The sequence below is a fragment of the Vipera ursinii genome (genome assembly GCF_947247035.1).
Source record: "Vipera ursinii genome assembly, chromosome: 8".
Lineage (NCBI taxonomy): Eukaryota > Metazoa > Chordata > Lepidosauria > Squamata > Viperidae > Vipera > Vipera ursinii.
The window spans coordinates 17,777,757-17,804,090 of NC_139519.1; the positions used below are offsets into that span (position 1 = coordinate 17,777,757).

The 26,334-nt window shown below is 38.7% G+C and overlaps 1 protein-coding gene across 17 annotated transcripts in view; it reads left to right on the plus strand.

Annotated features, from left to right (window-relative positions):
- The window catches only part of ST3GAL4 (ST3 beta-galactoside alpha-2,3-sialyltransferase 4), a 118,107-nt gene that overhangs the window by 81,648 nt on the left and 10,125 nt on the right, over positions 1–26,334 (plus strand). For 11 of the 17 annotated variants that reach the window (XM_083368500.1, XM_083368493.1, XM_083368490.1 and 8 more), the window contains 5 exons: positions 11,567–11,645; positions 18,737–18,806; positions 20,847–20,927; positions 21,689–21,786; positions 25,771–25,831. In XM_083368500.1, coding sequence (XP_083224626.1) covers positions 11,567–11,645; positions 18,737–18,806; positions 20,847–20,927; positions 21,689–21,786; positions 25,771–25,831 — 389 coding nt within the window. Of the gene's footprint in view, positions 1–6,982; positions 7,207–9,664; positions 9,883–10,686; positions 11,646–12,705; positions 12,772–18,736; positions 18,807–20,846; positions 20,928–21,688; positions 21,787–25,770; positions 25,832–26,334 lie in introns of those variants that run through there. The other 6 variants (XM_083368499.1, XM_083368495.1, XM_083368498.1 and 3 more) reach the window with 6 other exon arrangements.

Genomic DNA, 26,334 nt, shown 5'->3' on the forward strand with positions numbered 1-26,334 from the left:
TGTGGGTAACATAAAAATGCTATTTTACATCTTTAGTGCATTACTATTGAGTGTGATATGTAAAACACATATCAGTTAGGGCTTAAGGACGCTTGGGGAGAATTATATTTCATAGTAACAGGCGGGACGTGGCACCAACTTGAAAGATCAGTGTTCACACAGAACATGCAACGTAAATCTGGCATATGACCCCATAGGCTGAGAAAGTAGTTTCTGAACAAATATCAGTGCAATGGGGAAATGAGCCATTGCTATAGAAATGCACAAGCACGCCTTGGATTTTGCTATAGTAAATAAAAAGTATAAATATGAAAATGCCTTGAATTTCCTGTGCTAAACAAAGTGGTTTGTAAGTGAGTGACATCTGATTGTAAGCAAATCATGGTCGCTGTTGACTCACCTAGTCATTAAGTGAATCCATCTGCCCCCGTTGACTTCGCTTGTTGTGGGCCGGCTGGAAAGTGTGCAAATGACAATCATGGGATCTTGGGATGCTGCAACCGTCATAAACACATACAGGTTGCCAAGTGATTAAATTTTGACCATGTGGCCGAGAGGATGCTGTGAAGGCCATAAGTGATAAGTGGTTAGTCACTTTTTTCTGGTGATGTTGTAACTTCAAACCGTCACTAAACCAATGGCTCTGGATCAAGCACACTCTGTTTTGCTTATCTCTAGTATCTGCCCTCTTGAAGTTGTCCTTTGGACTCTGCTGGGTGCCCTTGGCCCACAGAGCCGGTGAACAGTCATTCTGTTCGATCAATGTTTCTGTCATTCAAATGAACACCAGGGACTCCGCAGTCAGTTGGGTGTGCAAAACCTCATGTGAACCCACTCAGCCTTCTGATCTGTTTTGGGGACATTTCATGTACCAAAGCCAATCTCAGTAGCTAGGCCAGTGATGGCGAACCTTTTAGAGAGCGAGTGCCCAAACTGCAACCCAAAACCCACTTATGTATTGTCAGGTGCTGGGTGGGTGTGGCCCATTGGGTAGGCATGGCCCATTGGGTGGTAACAGCAGACTCGGTGGGACTAAAAAGTTCAATCAATCAATTCCAACTTTGTGAGTTGGAACCTTTTTTTTTTCCACACGGCGGCAGAGGCCTAAAGCAAAAAGGTTTTACAAAACCCAACTGAAGGCCTAGGACTGGGGCAATGGCATGCATGCCCACAGAGAGAACTCTGCATGGCACCTGTGGCACACATGCCATAGGTTTGCCACCATGGAATTAGGGTTAGTGTTACATCACCATGAACTCATACAGGAAAATGGACATTTCCAACAAGTGCTTGGGTATGGTTAGGAGGGCACTGACTTTTCTAGGCTGCCCTATCTATGTTTCCTGGTAAAATACATGGGAAAATCCCATTGGAGGAAAACTCCACTTAGGGTTAGGGTTAGGTCACCATGGACTCATATAGGAAAATGGACTTCGCCAACGAACTCGGAGTGCTTGGGTATGGTTAGGAGGGCACTTACCTTTCTAGGCTGCCCTATCTATGTTTCATGGTAAAATACATGGGAAAATCTCATTGGAGGAAAATTCCACTTAGGCCTAGGCCGAAGGAAGGCAGTTCCAGGATCATGTGTGAATTAGTATTTTGAGTTCTTAGTTGTAGCCAAACAATTTACTCTTCTGTGGTTATCAGGATTAAAGCTCAGGTCCAAGATGTTGCTACATGCTCCTTGGGTTGTGATGGAATGTAGTAAGGAGGTGGATCCCCGGGAGGGAGGGAATGCATTCTAGAGGAGCAAAAGGCTACTCAGCCTAGTTGTGTGTGTGAGAATGAGGGCGAAGACAGCCTCTCCCTAATAGTTCCCAGAGTGTATCATAGGTGCAGATAATAGAGTCCCCAGCCTGCAAGATTTTTTTTTTCTTTAGGTGTGAAACAATAAAGAACTCAGCTTAGAAGAATCACCGTGCGTCATCCATGACTTTGAACCCGACATTGGATATTTCATTGAAAACAGGGATAGAAATGTTTTTAAATAGCAATAAATAAAATAGTAACAGTAAAAAATCTCTGGAAAAGAACCTGAAAAAAAATGTCAGCTGCATAAGACTTACAATGTGTTGCCCATAATCCTAGAGATTTCATACCAACCTCATAAATTGCAGCTCTAATTAATGTGTGCAGGTTTGGGAGTGATAATACTGAACACCTGAAGAAACCTGCCCTCTGTGTTCAAAATCCAGATTTATCTTTTTATGACATGAACCTCAGTCAACTGAACATTCAAACTGACTGGCACTGATGGTTAACACGGGTTGCTGCCAGCATCCTAGGTATCAATCAGGTACCTCCTTAAAATGTAAGATGTTCCAAGTAGCGCAGTTTTTTGTAGCTTTTCTGGAGTTATTGCAGGAAGCTGCAATTTATTGATGTATCAATAATAATAATAATAATAATAATAATAATAATAATAATAATATCTATGCCTTTCTCTTTTATTCCCTGTTGCCCATTGTGTCACCTGTTTGTGTTTGCCATACACAAACACATACCCACACCCACATAGGCATGTGTGCTCTTTTCTTGAGTTGCTATTTACTCTTAGCTTTAGTCATATTCTTTTGGGATCATGAATTTCAACTGTAAGCTGATGCTTGCTAAGCCCAGCCCTGAACATGAGTAACATGAACTTGCTGATACCTTTGGTTGAACGTGCTCCAAGTCAACCTCTTGAGTTTGACTTGGCTCTGGTAGATGTCTCTATTTATTGTCGGGGTTTCTGCTGTACATTTTAATAAGAATCATTTGTTTGAGATGGGCGGTTATACGTATTGAATGAATGCATGCATGAATGAGTGAAGGAACACCTTATACCAGGGGTCTTCAAACTTGGCCCTTTTATAACTTGTGGACTTCAACTCCCAGAATTCCGGGAATTGAAGTCCACAAGTCATAAAAAGGCCAAGTTTGAAGACCCCTGCGTTATACTGCATTGGTGTTCACGTGAACATTTTTTTATTTGGATTGCCACCATCTTTTTATTACTCAAAACAAATTAGGCATCCAGGTGTATAATGATCCTACTCTCTTGAGCAGGTTGATGGAAAGCAAGAGTTCATATTTTTAACATCCTTGAGCAATGGATAAATTCCTTGTAAAGGGTCATGCTCCCCCTTTCCTATGTCTGGACTATGTATGTAAGAGAAAGAAAAACTTTCTATAAACATTTTGGGCAATACAAGATACTGTTCTCCCCGAGATCTCTTCATTCAGTAGAGAAAGCCAGCTGGTTGGTGATTTCTCTTTGTTTAAATTGTTTCCCTATCAGCATGTTTAATTTCCTTTAAATTGCTCTAAGGCAGGGGTCTGCAACCTTGACAACTTTTAAGACGTGTGGACTTCAGCTCCCAGCATAGCTGGCTGAGGAATCTAAGGGTGTATTTACACAATCATGGTTACGTCATGACTCTGTGGTGTTTATGCCAAGAAACATTTGGTGTTTCTACCACTTTCCGTTGATGGAATCCTGTCTGCAATTAGCCTAGGATTCAGAATCTCTCCTGGGAATATGAACAATAAAGATTCCCTTAATCTCTGCTGCTGTTCATTTTAGCTAAGAAAACCAGGGCTTCAACTCTGCCTCTAAACTTTTATCTGAAGGGAAAGGGGAAGATAATATTAATTTGATAAACCTGTAAGCTGGAGCATGAATGCTTATCAGTTACAAATAATTTTCAATTATTTTTAGAAGGAGATTATATCATTGTTAGGATTTTGCTGTGATACCTAACAGGCTCATAAAACCATAACAGTTTTTTTCCCCTGGTTGCCTTGACATGGTGCTCAAAATTGCAGTATTTCTACAGTCTTGGCAACTAATCTTTTTTTTTTCATTTTAATGGTAGCATCAGGACCATTCAGTGAAGCTGATTGAAAGAAGATTTAGAATAGATTTTTTAAAAGCTCATTTTTCACACAGCACGTAATTTAATCTGTGGAATTTGTGAACAGAAGATATGGTGATAACTCCTAATAGAGACAGAAAGAGAGAGAAAGAGATGATAAATAGATGATAGATAGATAGATAGATAGATAGATAGATAGATAGATAGATAGATAGATAGATGATAGATAGATAAATACATGATTGATAGATAGATAGATAGATAGATAGATAGATACCGTAGATAGATAGATAGATAGATAGATAGATAGATAGATAGATAGATAGATAGATAGATAGATAGATGATAGATAGATCATGATCTCCTGCTTTCTAACCCAATGTCTTAACCACTAGACCAAACTGTAATTATAATTATGAATGTTTGGCTATAAAAAGAGATTGGTTATATTCACGAAAGACAGGTCCATCAAGACTCAGTGTTATGGCCAATTTGGAGGCTGCATGCCTTCAGATACCAATTGCAGAAAAGCAGTGATAGAAAGGGATATGTAGCAATAGAAGAATATGTGAGCTTGGCTGCTTGCTTGCAGATGTTTCATTACCAGGCTAGGCAACAGCTGATCTGGTAACAAAACATCTGCAATCCACCTCATTTTGTCCACTTCATTTTAAGGATTTTTTAAAAATATCTTGGTTGTGTGATGGTTAACTTCTTCAATTTTCTAAATAGTTTTCTGGCAATTCAATTTTATAGTCTTTCTCTCCCCCCCCTTTTTTTTACTACTTTTAGGGTGTTTTGCTTGCCAAATTGCATGAGCGTTTTTTTTTTAGCTTGCCTTGTGTAATCTTTTAATCCACATTTTTCTTCTTCAGCTGTTTATCTGCAGTAAACCATCCATTTTCAATCTTCCACCTGCTGGTTGTGAGCTTAATACAAAATCATGCAGGACATTGCTATTAATTAAGTATGCAAGCTCTAATGCTCGTAGTAGTATTCCAGCAGCAATTAGATTTTATAAGGTCAAATATATACAGTTAGAATTAAGTTGCATCTCCTTGGGGATTCCTCTGAGACTATGCCATCTTGTTTTCGGCTAAAACAAACCTTAGGGGAGTCTCCCAAATTCATCCTACCTTGTTGAATAAGTACAATTAATCCATTAGGAGTCAATTTAGGCAGCAATTTGACCTTGTGGCTCAGTGGTTAAAGTTTCAGACAAACTCTGCCCACAGCCTGGAGTTTGATCCTGACAGGATCAGGGTTGACGCAACCCTCCATCCTTCCGTAGTCATTAAAATGAGGACTCAGATTGTTGAGGGCAACATACTGACTCTGTAAACTGCTTAGAGAGGGCTGTAAAGTGCAGTGAAGCGGTATACAAGTCTAAGTGCTATTACCTCTTTTCTGTTTCAGAAATACTTGCTTGTAATTTGGGTAAAACTTCACCAGAATGTAAGCTAAGGATCAGGAATCAAGGCATTCAAAGAGAAGGTGCTGCCTTGCATCTTAGCGACTGCACTGTTTTTTAGTTCAATTTTTTTATTTTATTCAAAACATTAACACACCGACTCCAAAAAAAAGAGAGAGAAAAATACAAAAACAAAACATAGCCACGCAAGACTATTCTCCCCCTCCAAAAAGTGCATCAACAAGACAAAAGAAACATATAAATAAGTTTATGTATTAGCTATTGCAATTTTATGCTCTACCATGTACAGTCCCTGTTATGTACTGGGCTTTTTGAGGGAATAACACATGGGTTGCTGGAGCAGCTAACGGCTCTCCAGCAACCCAGACTACAAGTCTCCTGTGCTGCAATTGGCTATCTCCAGGTGGCAATGGTTGATTCAAACCTATTGGCTGCCGCCTAGGGGCTAGACTATATATTGCAGCTGGTTGCAGCCATTTCCCTCAGTACAGTCACAGCATGAAATAAACTATGAGTTACCAGTACTCTGTTCGCGTCTTCATTCCTGCGTCAAAGAACCCGCTATTTAACAGTCCCCAAAGCTTATATTCTGCTAAAACCCATGTGTCCATAACCTTTAACTGGGCAAAACATGGGGCAAAACATTTTCAACCAAGGGGATCTCAAATAGGCTAAGCTACAGAAAGCTGGGCCCTTTAGTCCCATCGGAAAGACATTTTGGAAAATGTTCTTACTTGCGCTAGTTGTCTGTGACTCTTAAAAGCTGTCTTCTCCCCATATAATGTAAACTGTGGTCATGCTACCTTTATAGTGTATTGTTATTTTATGAATGTACAACTTGTGGTTTGGCCTTGGCTAGCAAAGATAACCGAATTGCGATTTTATTAGCATGTTTTTACACTGGTAATATAATAATAAAATGTGTGGATTCCTGAGTCCTGCATTGGCCTTTTGCTGCATGCCATAGAAGAAAGAAAATGGAGAAACGGTGTAACAGTGGATTTTTGGGACAAGCGGTTCTCTACTTCCTGGAGGCCCGAACAGCATCTAGCAGGCAAACAAGAATGCACTGGAATGGGACAACTGGAGTAGAAAGTGACTATTGAAAAACAAAGATGGACTGAAAAAAATGAAATATGTCATTAATGATTCCATGGTAGCTGCATATTTTGCACAAATGGGAAAGTTGTGGGGGGAGAGGAGGAGGAGAGGAAGTGTTTTGCCAATCTAACAAGGCCTGAACCAATTAAAAGTCTTGTTTCGGAAGTGTTTTCTGATTTTTGCATTTATTTTTTAAATCTGTGTTCAAAGCCTTGCCAGTAGATACTTACGCGCTATGCTTTAGTTCTCCCTCTTTTCACCTTTGCAGTAGGTAGAAGGCATGATCTAAAGGCGTCTTCCAAAATAAGCTGCAAAGCCATTTTGTTCCGGCAATTCTTTTCTTTTCGGTCCACAAGAGAGAATAGTTGGGGCCCTACTTTCTCTTAGGACTAGTTGAAAGAATTTGGAAAGTCCCACCATCCTTCAGTCCATCCCTCCGTGGAAAGAGGGCCATTTTAACCCTGGAAGATCCCAAGGCCTCTGATCTGCAGCTAGGGACCAAGGATTAACAATGCCTTCATAGCTGTATTTCCTTCTCGCTTTGCGTGCCGCAGCATTTTTTAAAAAAAATAAGCTGGGGGGGGGGGAAGGAGTTATTTTTAAAGTTTTGCATTTGGCTCTTAATGCCATTACTCCAGTCCATGTTTTGTTCTTTTGTTGCCTAGAAGTTTGTCTATTCATTTATTTCACTGTTTGCTTTGAGTGCCTCTTTTTTTTTTTTGCTCTTTCCTTTCCGATCTGTTTTAGCTTATCACTTAACACAGTTCAGTTGAAATGAGTACGGTGGCCTCTTACTCAAATTCAGGAAGCAAGGTAGGTAATGCATTGAAGACTCTGTAATTAAAAAGAGGGTGGCTCTGGTATTTTCAGTTAATAACTTATGCATCTTAATTTGAACCCAAGTCCAGCAGTGCCCCCCCCAAAAAAAATTATCAGACACGCTCATAGCTTAGAACAAGAGAATGTTGTTATAATTATAAGCCATCATATCTTTCCTTTCTTTTTTTTTTCCTTCCTCCCTCCCTCCTTGTTTTCATTAATTATGAAACTTTAAACAGCTATTACAATCTCAATTTAGTAGATTTATGATGAGGATATATAAACAGAATGGCTTGTCTAAAGCCCAGAGACATGATTATTTGGGAATTTATTGATATTGTTTATTTTCCGGGCTGATAGTCATTCTTAGAAGGAAGGATGGGTGGGTCTAGAAATGAAAAGGCTGATTTCTACCAAAGTTGGCTAATGGAGTCAAATTGCTTTGTGTTTTATGAGAAGAAGAATAAGTGCAATCTGTAATTGGGTTCCTGTGGAAAAACAAAGCAGTTAGTGAGTTTCTTAGGTATACTTTTCAAAGATACACAGATTTCAGGCTGCTCCGTCAAGTTGTTTATGTTTGCGCTCAAACTTTTTCTGATCTGTCTATGGAACTATTTTGATAGTTGTTGTTTCCCCCTCCCCCCTTTTTTTTACAACACGTTTGCATCACGTGCAAAACAAGCTACATTTCGCTCGGCTGTGCGTTGACTGCCTCTTACGCTGTTGATGTTGGCCATGCATATTTGAAGAGGGATTTTAAACTATATATGTTTATATATGAAGGTATATGGTATGGGAGAAATGTGATAGAGCAGCATAATAATTTTAGGCTGAACATGTTTGCAGAGCGGAGTGTGAAACAGGGATGGAAAACCTGAGGTGCTCAGGTGTGGCTGAATTCAACTCTCTGCTCACTATGAAGTGTTGGGAATTGTAGATCGGAAACATAGGGAGGCATGCCATGCCAAGGATATCTAGCACTGAAGGTCGAAAGTATAAAAGCAGCTGATTTTATTTATTTATTTATTTTATTTATTTTAATTGCATTTATATCCCGCCCTTCTCCGAAGACTCAGGGCGGCTTACAAGCTTAGCAGTAGCCTTCATTCTATGTATATGCCTGCTTATTAGGGCTTTCACACACACCCCAAGCGGCATTATTACAAAGTCAGCTTAATTGCCCCCAACAATCTGGGTCCTCATTTTACCTACCTGGGAAGGATGGAAGGCTGAGTCAACCTTGAGCTTGGTGGGATGCGAACCTGCACTAATTGCAGGCAGCTGGTGTTACTTAAGGAGTTAGAGGAATCTTCAGAAAATGTCTACAAGGTTTGGTTTGGTTTTGTGGTGTCAAGTTTGCAAGGATAAATAACCAGCTTTTATAAGAAGGCTCCTTTCTCAGGGATTGATGGAGTGATTAAGAGCCATCAAATCAGTGTCACCTCTTAGCATCCACATAGATCGATTTTCTACACGATCATCTATCCCTAAACCTGGTCTTCCTGCCCTTCATCATCTCCATAACTCAGTCTAGCCACCTTGCTGATGAGAATCACCCTCTTCTTCTCTTTCCTTCTACCTTTCCCAGCATAAAGGCCTTGTCCAGAAAGCTAGGTCTTTGCACGATGTGTCTGAAACAGGGTATTTGTAGTTTGAACATTTGTGCCTCAAGTTCAATCATCCCATTCTCGGGAATAGCCTTCAGGAAATGGTTATCATTTGCCCATATTTTTTTTGTGTACTTGTTTCCTTGACTGTGTGTCATTTTGACCCCGATTGCTCTGTTGGCTGAGTGTCCTCAAGAGGTTTGGTTACTTTAAAATGGACAATTTTCTGTGTAGCATGTTGACAGCATGAGCCTATTGTTGGTTGTGTTGTATAAGCAGGATATGACATACACCTGAAAATGACTGATTGTCCTTGACTTAGAATTAGGACCAGAATTTCTGTTGCAAGGCGGTTGTTAATGAGTCACACCCATTTTACAACCATTTTTTGGATACAGTTGTTAAACGAATAACTATACTTGTTTAGTGAATCCTGTGGTCATTAAAAGAAATCAGACCTCCCCCTTGACTTGTCAGAAGCCAATTGGGAAGGTCACAAATGGTGATCACGAGATCCTGGGAAGCTGCAACCGTCGTGAATAACATGCCAGTGGCCAAGCAATCACATTTTGATCAGTTGACCCTGGGATGTGATGCTGTGACAGTTGTAAGTGCAAGAACTGGTCACTGCGTTTGTCAAGAAGGGGCTGAATATGGGGAAGACCCTAACCTAATCACACTTTCCAGCTGGTGTTCTTCAGAGGGATTAAAATTGATATTTTCTGCATTTGGGCATCTAGTTGGACAGGAAATAAATAAATAAAATCAAGGCCAAAGTGATTAAACTGGACAGGAGGTTTTGTACTGTTTATCAGAACTGGGGAATGCATTTTTGTCGGCTTTCAATGCACAGCTTGGGAATGTGAGTGAGTTCAGCATAGCTGCGTTCAAGAGTAAACACTGTGAAGTGGGCAGGGAAGCTACGTTTTCTGTTTTGTGAGATGTGCAAGACCAGGATGCTGAAATTCACAGGGAATCGGGAAAGAGGTAAGTTCTGCTCTCTCTCAGAAGAGTTGGAATGCAGGAACTTTATTCATTCCTGGAGAAGACGGCAAAGAAAAAGGTTTATTTAACCTCTTTCTTCTCACCCCGATGATTGAAACAAAAGGAAAAAAGTCCTCAAGTATGCAGTCTGCAATGTACACATCTGTCCTTTTGTGGTTTAATTTTTGTGAGCGTGTTCAGTGGTGGCCAAATGTTTCTGGTTTTTTTTGGATTATGGTTGAGATCTTCCTTTAAAATTTGTTTATTGGGAAAAATTAGAATGCACTTCTTTGTACGGTTCTTATTTTTTTTTTGTCTGCAAAAAGAGAATGTTTTTCAGTGACGTTAGAGGCAAGGGATGGAAGCTAAACTTTTCCCATGGTTAATTGTAGAGATATAGTATTTTGTTTCTGAAAAAGCAGAGAGAATAGGAAATGTCTTTTGGTTTCTTTGCTGAGTGAATGTGAATATATATATATATATATATATATATATATATATATATATATATATATATATATATATATATATATATATATATGTGTGTGTGTGTGTGTGTGTGTGTGTGTGTGTGTGTAATTTTTTTTTTTGAATTGCTAACAAAAACAAAAAAAATTACACAAATAATGAGTTGTCACAGTTGTGACTACAGCTTGTGGATGGCCTTAGGTTAGGCTGATACAGGCAATAAGGTTTGGCCTGTATTTGGGCCTAGCAAGGTATTCTAAAATACTTAACAAATACTTAACACACACACACACACACACACACACACACACACAAGGTATTCTAAAATACTTAACAAATACTTCACACACACACACACACACACACACACACACACACACAAACACAAACACAAACACATATCCATGTATAATAGAGATGACAGACTTTGTCAAATGCAAACTCATGTAGTTGCGTGACCCAAGCTGGAAAGAAATAAATATATATTGGAGTATAGAGAAATAATGTACAAAAAGACCATTAAATGTATTAGCTGACTATTTGTTCATAAATCTTTAGAAATGTTCCTTTTGAGTTCAGTCTTGAACCTAAATGAAACTGAGCAAATATTGATTGGGTTTTACAAGAATATTTACAATTTGTGCATCTATTTACCATTGTTTTCATCCTTAATAAAAACTTGAACATGTTCTGAATACATTGAAATGCTTTTTTATATATTTTAAAAAAATCCCACACATTGCTCTTTATGTTTAACAATTTTCTAAAATTCTTAATCCTAATTTAATTTTTAATTTGTAGTGTTAATTTTCATATGATGTTTTATTTATTGTACACTGCCCGGAGTCTCTCCATGAGGGAGATGAACACTTTAGAAATATGAAATATAAATAAATAATAAATCTATATTTTTTATTATTATATATGTAAATAAATAAATAGATAATAAATTATATTTTTATTATACAAATAAAAAATAAAATAAAATAAAGTAAAATAAAAATAAATCTATAATTCTGATCAAGAGGAAAGGAAGGAAAAATACCTGAAATGTCATTGCAGCAATATACTTTTTCCCCCACAGCTACAAGTTTTTGTCATATTTCCATTTTAACACATTCATTTTATATATTCAATTGCCCCCCACCCCAACTAGAATCTGTAATAGCTTAATCACATGCTGTTGCAAACCGTCTGTTGTGTTTTCAGTGACTTACATGGGGAGGATATGTCCCAACTTTTTGCGTTTGTTCCTGTGTGCGATGAAATTTTTAACAAACATCTGCCTTTTCCAGGTAACCCCTGATGTTCGCCATGAGAGCCTCAGTTGCAAGACCTTCCCATATCTGCTGATAAAAATGATCAACAAGTCCCGTAAGTCCGTATTTCCCTCTCTTTTTCTTTGTACGTGGCATACTGTCTGCTGATCCGAAAATAAAATATTTCAAATTTTACAGGGGAAAAAGGGGAAATGAAAGAAAGTCTTGAATCTTCAAGAGGAAACCACAAAAACAGTATTTGTGCAGCAATTTTTAGAGGCTGGTTTTCCATAAACAATTTGTAGTCAATGTTCAATGAAGATGTTGGTCGGTAATTCTGTTTTCAAACCAGGTCCGGAGTCTCTTTGGATACAACAACAAGTCCTTGATTTATGACAACAGATGTGCTCAATATTCCCATTACGTATAAGGCAGTTGTTAAGTGGGTTTTGCCCTAAGAAGTTGTTAAAGAAATAGCTGTAGTTGTGAAGTTAATAACATTGAATTTGCTTGCTGGTGATCATGTGATCCTGAGCGAACGAATCATTAATGCAGCGTTTCCCAACCTTAGGAACTTGAAGATGCGTGGACTTCAAGTTCCTAAGGTTGGGAAACGCTGCATTAATGCATGCCCCTTGACAAGTGTCCAAATTCTGATCACTTAATCATGGGGATGCTGCAACGGTCATACGTGTGAAAAATGGTCATGTCACTTTTTTTTCCAGTACCTTCGTAGCTTTGAATGGCCACTAAACAAATAAATGGTTATAAAGCAAGGACTTCCCGTAATTGTATATTAGCCATTTTATAGCAGTCAGGAAGTTTTTCATGACCATTCATCATTTGTTGTAAAGGTTGCAAAGGTTTATCCTCTAAACATTTATAATAAGAGGTGGGCAGATTATTGGCACCAGGCTGGTCTTTCCTGTTTTAGTCTTTTCAATCGCTTTACCAAATCTGCCCTTGACTTTTTGTGATCTCCAGTAAATTCTGTTTATCTAAATATTTCATCCGTTCTTTCAAAGGAAATCTCTTGACTTTTACATAAAGTAGAATAATAATATTGGTGGAGCACCCTTTGCACAGTTGCATTTTTAAAAGGCATCTAAAACAAATACGGTAATTGTTTGTTTCTTTTTGAAATCACTGATTTAAACCAAGGTTTTTCTTGGCTTCTTTTATTGTTTGAAGTACACTGTGCACTGGGAGAGGAACGCACTGCACTGCCATTCACCAATTAGGTTAGTGGTTTTCAAGATTTACCACCTTTGTGGAAAATTTGCCAAAGAACCCAGGTGGTGGTTTGGCAAGTTTGGATTATTGAGTTGCACCCAAAGATTGCACAATGAAAAGCAGCTTTTCTTCTCCTTCCCTAAAAAGAGTTTTCTGAAAGCCAGGGAGGTGATGCCAAGGTCATTTATTGTTTGAATGGTGTCACATGAAATTGCAAAATGAGGCAGAGCTCCAGGTGGCTCAGCTCTGTTCTGTCTGGCATGGCCTCCCTGGGTCCTGATGACTGTCTTGAGTTTAATTTTTTGGGAGGGACAGAAAAGGGAATGCTTAGTTACAAGGACTCCTCAACTTATGACAGCCTAATGACTGCTCAAAATTACAGCAGACTAAAAAAAGGGTATTTATGACTTCTGTCTCCCCCTCCCTGCAGTCACATGATCGATCTATCTGTCTGTCTATCTATCTATCTATCTATCTATCTATCTATCTATCTATCTATCTATCTATCTATCTATCTATCTTTGTATCTATCTATCTATCTATCTATCTATCTATCTATCTATCTATCTATCTATCTATCTATCTATCTATATTTTGGGGACTGGCTCATATTTCTGGCTAATTTCAGCATCCTGTGGTTAACACGAGTGTAATCTGCAATGCTTGTTACCTTTTCCCAGCAGAAAATGGGGGAAAAAAGTGAATTGGATTGGCTGGATTCGTTTAATGACCATGTGAATCACATGGCCATTAAATGAATTCAGCATATCAAATTAGTGGGGGGTTTCTTGCCATTTTCGGCTGTACAATGGCAGCAAGCATTGCAAATCACAATCATGTGACCACAGCGACTTTACAACTGCTGTGTAAACATGACCAAAATCGAGTCTGGTTACGTGCTTCGACTTACAAAATCAACAATGTACAATTTAAATTCCGGGCTCCATTTTGGTGCTAAGTCAAGGCTCCATTTTGGTCATAAGTCAAGAAGCTAAGCAGACTTCACACTGGTTAATATTTGAATGGGAAAGCATCAGAATGTTCCAGGATTAGACTGGGAAGTCAAATAAATAAACACAAGTCTCAGAAGAAGCCGTGACAAGCCACTTATTTTCATATTTCTTAGCTGCTCATATCTCTGAGAGAGGAGCTTTTAATATTTGTTGTCAAGAAACTATATCTATGTATAGCAGTCAAGGAGTTGTATTTGTGTCAAATATCATATCAACCTAAGTTTACTAAAATGTATTCAGATAGATAAGTTTACTTCTTAGCTGATTAATTACCCTCTTGTGACCTTTGTTTCAGCATCTCAAATTATCAGATTTATTTGCTCTCTGGCAGCTTTTTTCTTTTCTTCTGGGTTATTGTGATAGGATCAAGTAATATACCTTATGTTCCTTTGTAGAGAATCTGAAAAGAAGTAAAAAACAAATCTGTTCTTAAAAATATCTACTTGACTTTTTAAGTTCAAACGGAACTTAAACTTATGTGAGGTGCAGTACCCAAATTTGGATTCTTTCAAAGATCATGGGAGAATTTGCAGTAAATTTTTCATAAGCATTGCCGTGTTGGGTTGGATCCCTGGACCTCATCTAGTCCATAGCGATCAGTTTCACAGTAAACCCATCAGTTTACAACAGATGGCCTTGTTAGGAAGTCACATTCATCAGGACTAATAGCCATTGATCCTCAAATCTTCTATACCAGGAGTTTTCAAATTTGGCACTTTTATGACTTGTGGACTTCAACTCCCAGAATTCCTCAGCCAGGTTCTATACATTGGTCCAATGTTCCTTTTTTCTTCTTCTTCTGAAAGCAGTCTAGGTATTAGCTAGCATCACATCATACAGTAGCAAATTCTCAAGTTAAATTACATATTGCGTAAAATGATATCTCCTTTTGATTGTTCTGATGCTTCCAAGATTCAATTGTATGAGTGGTTCTAATGTCTGTGAAGACTCTCAAGTCAGATCATGATTGCCCTGAAGGCGCTTTTCAAAAGACAACTGGACTTTCTTTGTTTTTCCCCCTAAAAACGTATCACTTCTCATCTATGAAGCTTCTTCAGTTCTGCTTAGTTGGATGACAAGTGTAACGTTTTCAAGGAAGAAAACCAAGAAAATCCAGTTGCCTTTTGGAAAGCTCCTTTGCGAGAAGGATTGTAGTATTTTAGTAAGGGAAAAACATCTGCTTGTTCACTTTATCCATACTATGCTTAATTTTCTACAGTACATCTCAATCATGTCCTCATTCTAGACTAAAACGCCTCACTTCTCTGGCCCTTTAATCATCTCAGTTGTCCTTCTCTGAACCGTCTCTTCTTCCACTATCTCCTTTTTGAATGCGATCTTCCAAAAATTCCTTAAAAGCAGACTCTTGCGGGTAATTCACCAGCCTTGATTGCTGTAATAATATTAAGTTCAGCAAGTGTTATATCATTTTTTTTTCTTTCCTGAACAGCTGGAGTTCTTTTATTGCTTGTGTTGTTAAGATCTGTGGAAAAATCATATTTATTTCCTTGCTAAATGCTAAGAGAAACAAATAGTGTGTGTGTGGGGGGGGGGAAGCATTTAAAAACAACAGAAGACATTTTGTTTGCTAAAGGAGGTAACTTGGAATATTTGAGAGCTGATATTGGGGATTAGAAATAAAAGGCTTGGATAAAAATATGTACTTAATTGATGAAAAGGTAAATAGTTTCTATCCTACTTATTAATGGAGGAAGAACACTCTAATAGTGTTCACAGCAGATCTAGATCACAAACCATCACAACTAATAGCCAAATTTCAAGTAACACATTTTGTACTATATTGATAAGTCATCAGAAAGTAAGAACAATGGATTAGCCAGCTCCTTAATCAATTGTTGAATATCAAATGTGCTAGCAGTACTTAATACAGGTAGCCCTCGACTTACAACCTTTTGTTGAGTAACCGTGCAAGCTTACAACGGCGCTGAAAAATGTGACTTATGACCATTTTCACAGTTACGACTTTTGCAGCATTCCCGTGATCGTGTGATTAAAATTCAGATGCTTTGGCAACAGATTCCTATTGGATGATTGTTACTGTGTCCCAAGGGCATGGGATCCCCTATTGCAACCTTCTGACAATCAAAGTCAATGGGAAAAACAGGTTGCCTTAACAACTTTGGTTACTAACTTATCAACTCCAGCAATCCATTTCACAACGGTGGCAAGAAAGGTCGTAAAATGAGTCAACACTCACTTCACAAACATCTCTCTTAACCAGAGAAATTTTGCACTCCGTTGTGGTCAAGTGTTGGAATTAAAGTTCAGTGCAAAAGAGGCTGATAACTAACGCCTTGTTCCCCAAGGTCATTTAAAGCAGGGGTCCTCAACCTTGCCGACTTTAAGACTTGTGGGCTTCAACTCCCAGAATTCCTCAGCCAAGCTGGCTGAGGAATTCTGGGAGTTGAAGTCCACAAGTCTTAAAGTTGGCAAGGTTGAGGACCCCCGATCTAAAGTCTTGGCCCAACAAATTCAGCTGACTTTGTACATCTTCTCTTTCTCCTTTTGCTCTCTGTGTGGTGCCTTTGTGAACCCAGTCTATGAGGTTTAGTTGATGGTGCAATCCACTATTCGAAGCCAGAAAATGGATTAACCCAGTTAAGTCTGTTCTGCAAATTCTGCCAGTATGAAGTACTTAAAGGAGTTAATTTGCTAGGTCCTGCATAATCTTCTTTGCAATAGGTTGCTTAACTGGCCTTTCTGGATCTCCAGAGCAACTTCAGTTCTGACCATCTGTTCAGTTTTCTCTTCCTGCCCTGTGATTTATAGAATTAAATTAATAGTAGATACACAGCTATAGTGTTAGCGAGTCTGAGTGTCATCCCAATAAAATTAGGTTCTCGGTTCTCTACACTGTAGAGAAATGAGAGTAGAGTCATTTTTTTTTAAATTTCATCTTTAAACAAAGTGTATCTCAAAACCGGGAGAGCAAGAAGTGTAGAGGCTATAAATTAAGCTGGACTTTTCTTTGGCTTACAGACGTACTTTTTTATTGGTTCAAAAATATCAGTGGAAAAGATAATAATAATAATAATAATAATAATAATAATAATAATAATAATAATAATAATAATAATAATAGCAATAGTAATAATAGTAGTAGTAGTGGTGGTGATAGTGGTGGTGATGGTAATAGTATTTTTATTTATTTTTTAATTTTAATTCCATTTATATCCCGCCCTTCTCCGAAGACTCAGGGCGGCTTACAAGCTTAGCAGTAGCCTTCATTCTATGTATATGCCTGCTTGTTAGGGCTTTCACACACACCCCCAAGCGGCATTATTACAAAGTCAGCTTAATTGCCCCCAACAATCTGGGTCCTCATTTTACCTACCTGGGAAGGATGGAAGGCTGAGTCAACCTTGAGCCTGGTGGGATGGGAACCTGCACTGATTGCAGGCAGCTGGTGTTACTTAAGGAGGCAATAGCCCACTGCTCCACCAAGGCTTTAGTAATAGAGTTGGAAGGGATATTAGCGGTCATCTAGCCCAACCCTGCTCAGGCAGGAAACCCTATACCATTTCAGACAAATGGCTGTCCAGTCTCTTCTTAAAGACTTCCAGTGTTGGAGCATTCACAGCTTCTGGAGGCAGCTTGTTCCACTGGTTAATTGTTCTCACTGTCAGGAATTTTCTCCTTAGTTCTAGGTTGCTTCTCTCCTTGGTTAGTTTCCATTCCATTAGTTTTTGTCTAGGCATTAGATTTAGATTTATATTTAGACTTAGATTTAGCTTTATATAGATTAGATTTAGATTTATATATAGATTAGATTTATATTTAGATTATTAGATCAATTTTTCCCCCTCTGAATACCAAGCGATATCCCAAATTTTGCTTCCCTTTCTTACCGAAGGAAAGAACGTCCATCTGTTCATCTTTTTCAAGATAGCTCGAAGCAGAAATAACATCAGCTCAGGTACCCTCATGTATTTTTTTTCTCCTTTTATGCTCACAGCAAAAAAGGATGAGATACAGGTAATCTTCAACTTATAGCCAAACTGAGCCAAAATTTCTATTGCCAAGAGAGACTGGCGTTAAATGAGCTTTGCCCCATTTTACGACCTTTCTTAATAATAATAATAATAATAAAGTTGGAAGGGACCTTGGAGGTCATCTAGTCCAGCCCTCTGCTCAGGCAGGAAACCCTATACCATTTCAGACAAACGGCTGACCGGTCTCTTCTTAAAAACTTCCAATGTTGGAGCATTCACAGCTTCTGGATTCACAGTCGTTTAATGAATCACCCAGTTGTTAAGTTAGGAACACGGATGTTCAGTGGCTTCCCCCATTGATTTTGCTTATCAGAAGGTCACAAAAAGGGGTCACGTGATCCTGGGACACTGCGACCATCATAAATAGGATCCCGTTGCCAGGCATCTGAATTTTGATCACGTGAGTGACCAAGGGGCTGCTGCAAACTGTTGTAAGTGTGAAAAACTCATTTTTTCCCGAGCCGTTGTAACTTCAAGAGGTCACTAAACAGTTCTTAGTTAAGGATTACTGTATGCTGTTTTCCTTAGCTGTAGGGTTTGTCCTGTTATCTGCATTGGGTTTGTCCTTGATTACAACAAACCAGGTTGGAAGTATGGTTTGTTTTGCTGGTTTGAGCTATCCAGTTTTAAACGTAACTTCATTCCAAAGTGCAGAGAGAGTAGTAGGTACAGGTGCTAGAAAATTAGAGTTAGTAGAAGCATACAAATGCCATGATTCATCTCTTTCCCAATGCCTATTTTTTTTGTTGGTTGGTTGTTTTTTGTTTTAATGGAAAGCATTCATGTTCAGAATATTGAAAAGACCTGCCCACTCTCATTTGTTCGTTTGTTCACTCCTTCAAATTTATTAAACTAACTCTCCTCTTCTCTTCCATATTTTATGGTTGAAAGATTCCACTGTTGAAGGACTTGGGCGTAACACCTCTCCTACTCTTTTCTTTGCTCAGGATGGAAGATACTTGGAGTATTGGCTGTATTTTTGCTGATGGTGTGGTATACGATATCCCGGGAAGAAAGGTATATACAGCTGTGAGTGTGTTTCTTAAAAAAAAAGGATATAGGAAGTTCATTAGTCCTCACTTTGTCTTCTTAGCTAGATGGATAACGCTAACTAGAAGTCACTTTTCAGAATTTTGAGCCTGTGTGACACACACACACACACACACACACACACACACACAGAGAGAGAGAGAGAGAGAGAGAGAGAGAGAGAGAGAGAGAGAGAGAGAGAAATTTTGGCCCATTTGTGCTGGAGGTTGGGCTATAAACAAGCAAGATTTTGTGTTCTGAATCCTTATTGTTTATTGGTCCCTTTTTAGTACAGCTTGAAAGTGAGGACTATACGTATATACAGTGCTTATTGGCTCAAGGCAGAATATATAGCATTCCATCCTACTGTCCCCCAACCTCAGTAACTACACTATGAGGTAGATTAAGCTGAGAGAAAGTTGCTGTTCTAAGGTCCCTCCGCATAGAGGCTCATACCCAGGAAGCTTCCATGGCCCATGGTGGGTTTGAATTTGAAATCTAACACATTCACCACTCTACTTCATTGACTCTTGGGCCGAGAGAGGATCTAGCCCAAAGTCATCCAGTGAACCTCTGCTCCTGAGGAGGGACTTGAATCTGGGTCTCACTGGGCCTAGTTCAACATCTTTGCCTGTATACTACCAGAAACACACGATCCCCAATAAATCTGTTGAAACACAAAAGTAGTGATCTTATTCAGGATGTTATATCTCGCCTCCTAAACCACAACTATGAAGACGGAACCCTTGAAGACCATCTCAGGCAACAGGACTTGGTTTTTCCTTGAAGACGTTTTGCTTCTCATCCAAGAAGCTTCTTCAGTTCTGAGCTGAAAACAAAGTCCAGTTGCTTTTTGAAAAAAAAAAAAGCACGTTTGGGACATCTCAGTGCTGCTACACCTGTTAGGTAACATTCTCGATTGGGACTGTGTGACCATTTTTTTTAAAAAAAATTAAATAAAAAGCAAACAGTTTTTAAAAAGTGATATAATCATTCAATTATATAATTTTAAATATATATTTTTGTTCAGCCCTGAGTTTTCCATGGGTTTTCGAGGTGAGATCTATACAGTCCATCAATGGCCTTTTCCCACAGTGGGCTTTATGTTAGATGTATATTCCACTTTTCCTTAAGAAGCCTTGCTCCATCTTGTGTCACAATAAAATTGTAAAAAAATAATACAAAAGTGTACCAGCTAGTCAAACAATACAATTTTGCGTACACTGTGTAATGGGCAGAAGGAATATCCTCGAATCACAGGAGAAAGATCCACATCCAAGGCAACTGCGAAATCAAAGAAATTGGAATCTGGGCCAGATATATAATTCGAATAAGCCTCTCGGAAAAGGCTCTCTTTAGTTTTAATGACAATAAAGGGAGGGAGGGAAGAAGCATGTTCAGTCTTGCAAAATAAATACAAGCCTTGGAGGTAGTCTAAATAGATCAGAACACTAGAACACTACATTTCTTGCAAGTCTTAATGTGCTTTATCCCTCCCTGCCTTTGTTCCAGATAACCACCAAGAATTAATTCTGAAATCCTTATTCACATACCTGCTGTAGAATCATATTTTGTTTATCGGACACAGCCCATTATGGATTTTGTTATTATAACCCTATCATAAAAGTTATACTGGCTTGTGTGACTTAGCTTTTCTAGTCTGATCTATTTTGCAGGGCTAATGCCAAGAATTCGTTTCTTATCAGCTGAAGCAGGAAAATATTCATAGTGAACGCCCTATTTTTTTTTAAAGAACAATTTTACTAAAACGTTGCTTGGAATTGCCTGTGTCCTTAGGCAGTGCCTTAAAATGCTTCTTAGGTCTTTGGTTAGGATTTGAATTATTTGGTTTTCATCAATCTTAGATTGTGAATCTAGCTGTAGATTAATAGTACTATTAGTACTGCTAATAAAAATAACATTTGAATCATTAAATTTCTACCAGTCTTAACCTGTGAATACAACTGCAGATTGATAACAACAACAATAATAATATCACTTCCTTCCTCCTTGCCATTTGTCTTCCAGTTTTGATTTCCACTTTCAAGATGAAAAGATGACTTGTCCTGTAAAAGAGATAGAAAAGAAAGCTGCACAACTGATATCAAAGTGGGTAACAGAGTCTGTTTTTGCTAGAACAATAACAATAATAAAGTTGGAAGGGACCTTGGAGGTCATCTAGTCTAATAATAATAATAATAATAATAATAATAATAATAATAATAATAATAATAATAATAATAATAGCAGCAACAACAACAAACAATAATAAAAATAACAATAACAATAACAACAATAAAGTTGGAAGGGACCTTGGAGGTCATCTAGTCCAGCCCCCTGCTCAGGCAGGAAACCTATACCATTTCAGACAGAATAGCTGTCCAGTCTCTTCTTAAAAACTTCCAGTGTTGGAGCATTCACAGCTTCTGGAGGCAGGATGTTCCACTGGTTAATTGTTCTAACTGTCAGGAAGTTTCTCCTTAGTTCCAGGTTGCTTCTCTCCTTGATTAATTTCCATCCGTTGCTTCTTGTCCTGCCTTCAGGGGCTTTGGGGAACAGCTTGACTCCCTCTTCTTTTGGGGCAGCCCTTGAGATATTGGAAGACAGCTATCATGTCGCCCCTCACCCTTCTCTTCGTTAAACTAGACACACCCAATTCCAGCAACCGTTCTTTATACGTTTTAGCCTCCAGTCCCCAGATCATCTTTGAGAAGAATCAGATGATCACAGATCTTTTCTATTTAATTTTCCTGAACTTGAACGAGGAAGGAATGTAGTGGGCCCCAGAAGTGTTGCTAAACAAGAAAGGAAAGATAAAAGCTGCCAACGGTCTCTGAATCATATCTCCATCTTCTCTTTCTTAACTTCAGTTACACACGGGAACCTCCGCTGTTTTTACAGCTCAAGGACTATTTTTGGGAGAAGACCCCCTCACTTTATGAACTGCCTTATGGTACCAAAGGAGCAGGTAAGCAAACGATATGTCTCCTTCTCTTTCTCATTCCTTCTTAACATAACGGTTCTATTTCTATTTTATTTTATTTATTTTTTATTCTAGTTGATTTTTATTTTCTTGGACAGTTTTCACCCTCCTTTGCTAAAGGCTTTGTTGGAATTATGGTCCAACGTATTAAGTTTCATTTGCCAGGCATGCCTGAATCTGATCCAGAATATGATTATTATTATTTTTTTTAGTAATTTTGTCCTCCTCTAAATTTCTCCAAGATCCACTCTATCATCTATTTTTATCAAATTTTATTAGTTTATAGTATAAGATAAAGAAATTACAAAAGTAAATAGTAGGAAAGATGAGGAAGGGGAAAGGGGAAAGGAAAGTGGGGGAAAGAAAAAAGAAAAAAAGAAGAAAAAACACATTGACTTCCAACTTCCTTTGGTGCAGTAAAATAGAACATTCACATCAAACCTCAACTTTTTCGTTTTACGAAGTAATATAAACTAGCCATTTCGATTACAACAAATCTATCTAATCGGAAAAGCCCAAAATCAAAATTTCATTTTTTTTCCACCTCAAGCACAAAGTCCAGAAGCGGTTTCCGACGTAGAAATAAAATTACTCGTTTTCTTTAACCAAAACAGTCAATTTAGCCATCTCTGCTAGTTCCACAGTCACATTGTAGATCAATGAGACCTTCCATTTTTGAGCGTCGAGTAGATCCACTCTATCATCTCCAGATGATCTCCAGGCAGATCCAGAATTACGTAGCTTCCCACAATGGAGTTGCACTTGATGTCTTTCTTTTCAGATTGCACACTCAAGAGCTATTGAACAAGACATTCATGCCATTGTTTAGTGGATCTCCTCTGCCTATTCCACCTAGGTTGGTTTGGTATAAACCGTTACACCAATCAGAGTAGACCTGCTAGGTGTTGAAAAGGAAGGATGGAAGTGAAGGAAGAAAAAAATAGTTATGGTCCATTGCTTTCTCTCTCTCTCTCTCTCTCTCTCTCTCTCTCTCTCTCTCTCTCTCTCTCTCTCTCTCTCTCTCACCTTTGGAGTGGAGACAAAATATAATCTCTCTCTCTCTCTCTCTCTCTCTCTCTTACCTTTGGAGTGGAGACAATATAATCTCTCTTTCTCTCTCTCTCTCTCTCTCTCTCTCTCTCTCTCTCTCTCTCTCTCTCTCTCTCTCTCTCTCTCTCTCTCTCTCCCTCTCTCTCTCTTTCCCCCCCCTCTCTTTCTCATTGTGTGACCTTGGTCAGGGAATCCTAGGAAGAAGGAAATGTCAAATCACTTTCAACATTTTACCAAGAAAACTGTAGGGATTTGTCCAGACAGTTGCTAGTAGTCAAAACTGCCTCAAAGGTATCACCCATTCAACCCGCCCACCCCCAGAAAAATTCGGATACAAGTTTAAAATAGCTTTGAGCCAGAAAAAAAGATTATTATTTAAAAAAAAAACAATTCAGGAGCAGTTCTTTCACCAGTATTGCTATGGTCATGATCTGGAGTCTTTCTGCTTAAAAGCTAGTCTGCTGAAAATTTTTCATCTCAGGTTGCCATTGTATGATTTTGTTATTGATTCCATTTTTATCTACAATGACATCACGTTCATCTCCATATTAATTATTTCAACTGTATGACCTTTTTAACTTCATTGGTTTTGCTCCAGTAGACAAAAGGTTCCGTTGACAGTAATGCATTAGATAAATTTTTGCTGCCTGTGAATGGACCCATTATAAAGTTGCTCTTGGCTGGTATTTCAACCACAATAACAACACAAAGGAAAGTATTTTGTCTCCAGCTTCCCCACACTGAGATGTAACATCAACATCACCGAGTTGGTTACAGTACTTGAAAATGACAGATAGTCTATTAAACAGTATTTGTCCAGAAAGAGATGAACTCTAAAAACTAAACACAGTTCAAGGATTTTGATACAAAAAAGGAACAGTAATATTTCCTAATCTTTGTCTCTCTTTGTGTAAGACAAAACTGCCATTGTATACAAAAGTCACTTAATGAAAAGTCTATTGTGTTACAAAATGTGTTGGGTTCTGCTTATTAATCGGTGGTGTCTTAGTTTTATTCCTTTATGTATTGATTGGGTGGTTCTTTTAAATTTCCAGTGCAATCATTAATGACAGGCGAATAGCATTTTCCTCACGAGAATACCGCACGCAACCTGTTTTAAAAAGCTGAACTTTTTTAATTTAATTTTATTAAATTAGTTAGTAGCACAGATCTCTTTTTAAATGTGTTAAATACCAGACCTTTGAAGAAAGAGGAAAAAAAACTGTTAAGAAAGGACATGTAATTTATTCTTCTTACCTTGATGACATTTTCATCTTCCAGAAGGTAAAGAAAAGGAACAATAGAAGCAGTTATCCTTAGCTGTTTGATTACCAGGAAAAATTGTAATTGTAAAATATAAGCCTTTGGCCGAAATGATGAGGTTAGCTTGAGATTTATGCCACTCAGAGAAAGGGGAAAATAAGCACGTTCAGACATTCAACCTGGATTTGAGTAGACTGCAGCATATTTAAGGACATAGAGTCTTCTCAGTAGAAATATTTAAGAAGTTCCAGATTAATGGGAAATTTGTTGAAGGATAGCATTGGATAACAGAATAACACAGCTGGAAGGGATTTTTTTTGGCGGCGGCGGGGGGAGGTTGTCTTCTAGTCCAACCCCCCTGTTCAAGCAGGAGATGCTATATTGGAGACCCTATTTAAACTTACACTGAAGAAGCTATGAATACACAATTAAATGAGCAAAAGTAATGGCTCAGTGGGTCAGCAGTTTGGCGGGTCGAATCCCGAGTGCCGCGTAGCAGAGTGAGTGCTTGTTACTCGTCCCAGCTTCTGCCAACCTAGCAGTTCGAAAGCACGTAAAAATGCAAGTAGAAAAATAGGGACCACTGCGGTGGGAAGGTAACAGCGTTCTGTGCGCCTTTGGCATCTAGTCATGCCGGCCACATGACCACGGAGACGTCCTCGGACAAGCGCTGGCTCTTCGGCTTTGAAACGGAGATGAGCACCGGCCCCTAGAGTCGGAAACGACTAGCACGCATGTGCGGGGGAACCTTTACCTTTACCTTTACCTTTAGAGAAAATATATAGCTTCATTATTACCAAGTCTATTTTTGGCGGATTCAGTTTGAGAAGGAAAACGTATAGGAAATATGTTTCACATAAGCTACATTAAGATTGACTACAAAAGAAGTAGATATCATCGCAAGAGGCATGTGTTTTCCATCTTCCAAAAAGAGAAAAAGAAATTCTAAAATCCAAATATTTAGAAACTAGCCATCTTGATGCTGATACCTGCATGTATCTGGACCAGATCGTCGAGCAGTTAGTTTGTGAACATTTGGAGGGAGAAGCAACTGCCTTCACAAAGAGACAGATTAGGTTTCTGAACAATAAATCTGATCAGATTAATTAACTTAAGTACTTTCAAGATGAAAATAGACCCAATGGCAGGATCCTGACAGGGGTAAGGAATTAGATGAATGAACTCATGTCAGTGAACTGTCAGCCTTGTTAAGAGGTCTCTTTGCGAACACAGTTTTTTTTGTTTCTAGGACAGCTTGCCACAGCCAGCTCATCGTGGCCAACTTGCCACGGCCATCTTGCCACGGGACAGTTCTGCCACGGCTAGCTTTCCATGCGACAGTTTGCTGCAAGAGAAGCATTACACCAATATGAAAGAAATGGGTGAAATGGAATCCTTAAAGAAAGGATACAAAAGGAGGATGGAATGAAATGTGAATGACAAAAATTAAAATTGTTTTTAAAATTGTTTTAAATAAATAAAATTGTTGAATTTTCCTGCGGCGAGGTGCCCGGTAGCGATTTGGCCGTGGGGAGTTGTCCTGTGACAAGCTGACTATGGCGAATTGGTAGCGGCAAGTTAGCTGGAGCAAATTGTCCCCTTCTGTTCCATTGTTCCTAATCTGTACGTATCTTGCCTGTGTCGTTTGCTCTGCAGAGGACATTCTCCTACGTCTTCTAACAATCACAAGCTTCTCTCTCCCCGAAAACATTGAAAGGTAATATCAATTTTATCCGTCTCCCCCTTTCCCTACGTTTTTAAGCCCATTGGAAGTTTCCAATTCCCTTTTGAAAATACACAAAGTATTCTATAGCCTTGAAAGACCAGGAACTTTGATTTGCACTGAAGACCGTTGAGAGGGTTTCTTGCTTAGAGCTTGTTAGGACAGGCAGCCCCCACTTACAACTGCCATTGGGACTGGGGATCCTCTTAGTAAGCTGAACGGTGGTTACGTAATGCCAGATTTTATGACCTTTTGCGCCACAGTTGTTAAGTGAACCCCGGCAGTTGTTAAGTGCATCACATGGTCATTAAGCAAATCTGGCCTCCCCCCATTGAGTTTGCTTGTCAGAAACTGCCTGGAAGGTTTCAAATGGCAATCACCTGATCCCGGGATCCTGTGACCGTTGTACATGCATACAAGTGTTGCCAAGTGTCTGATTTTTGATCATGTGAGTATGGAGATACATGCATGGTAATAAAATAATAATAATAATAATA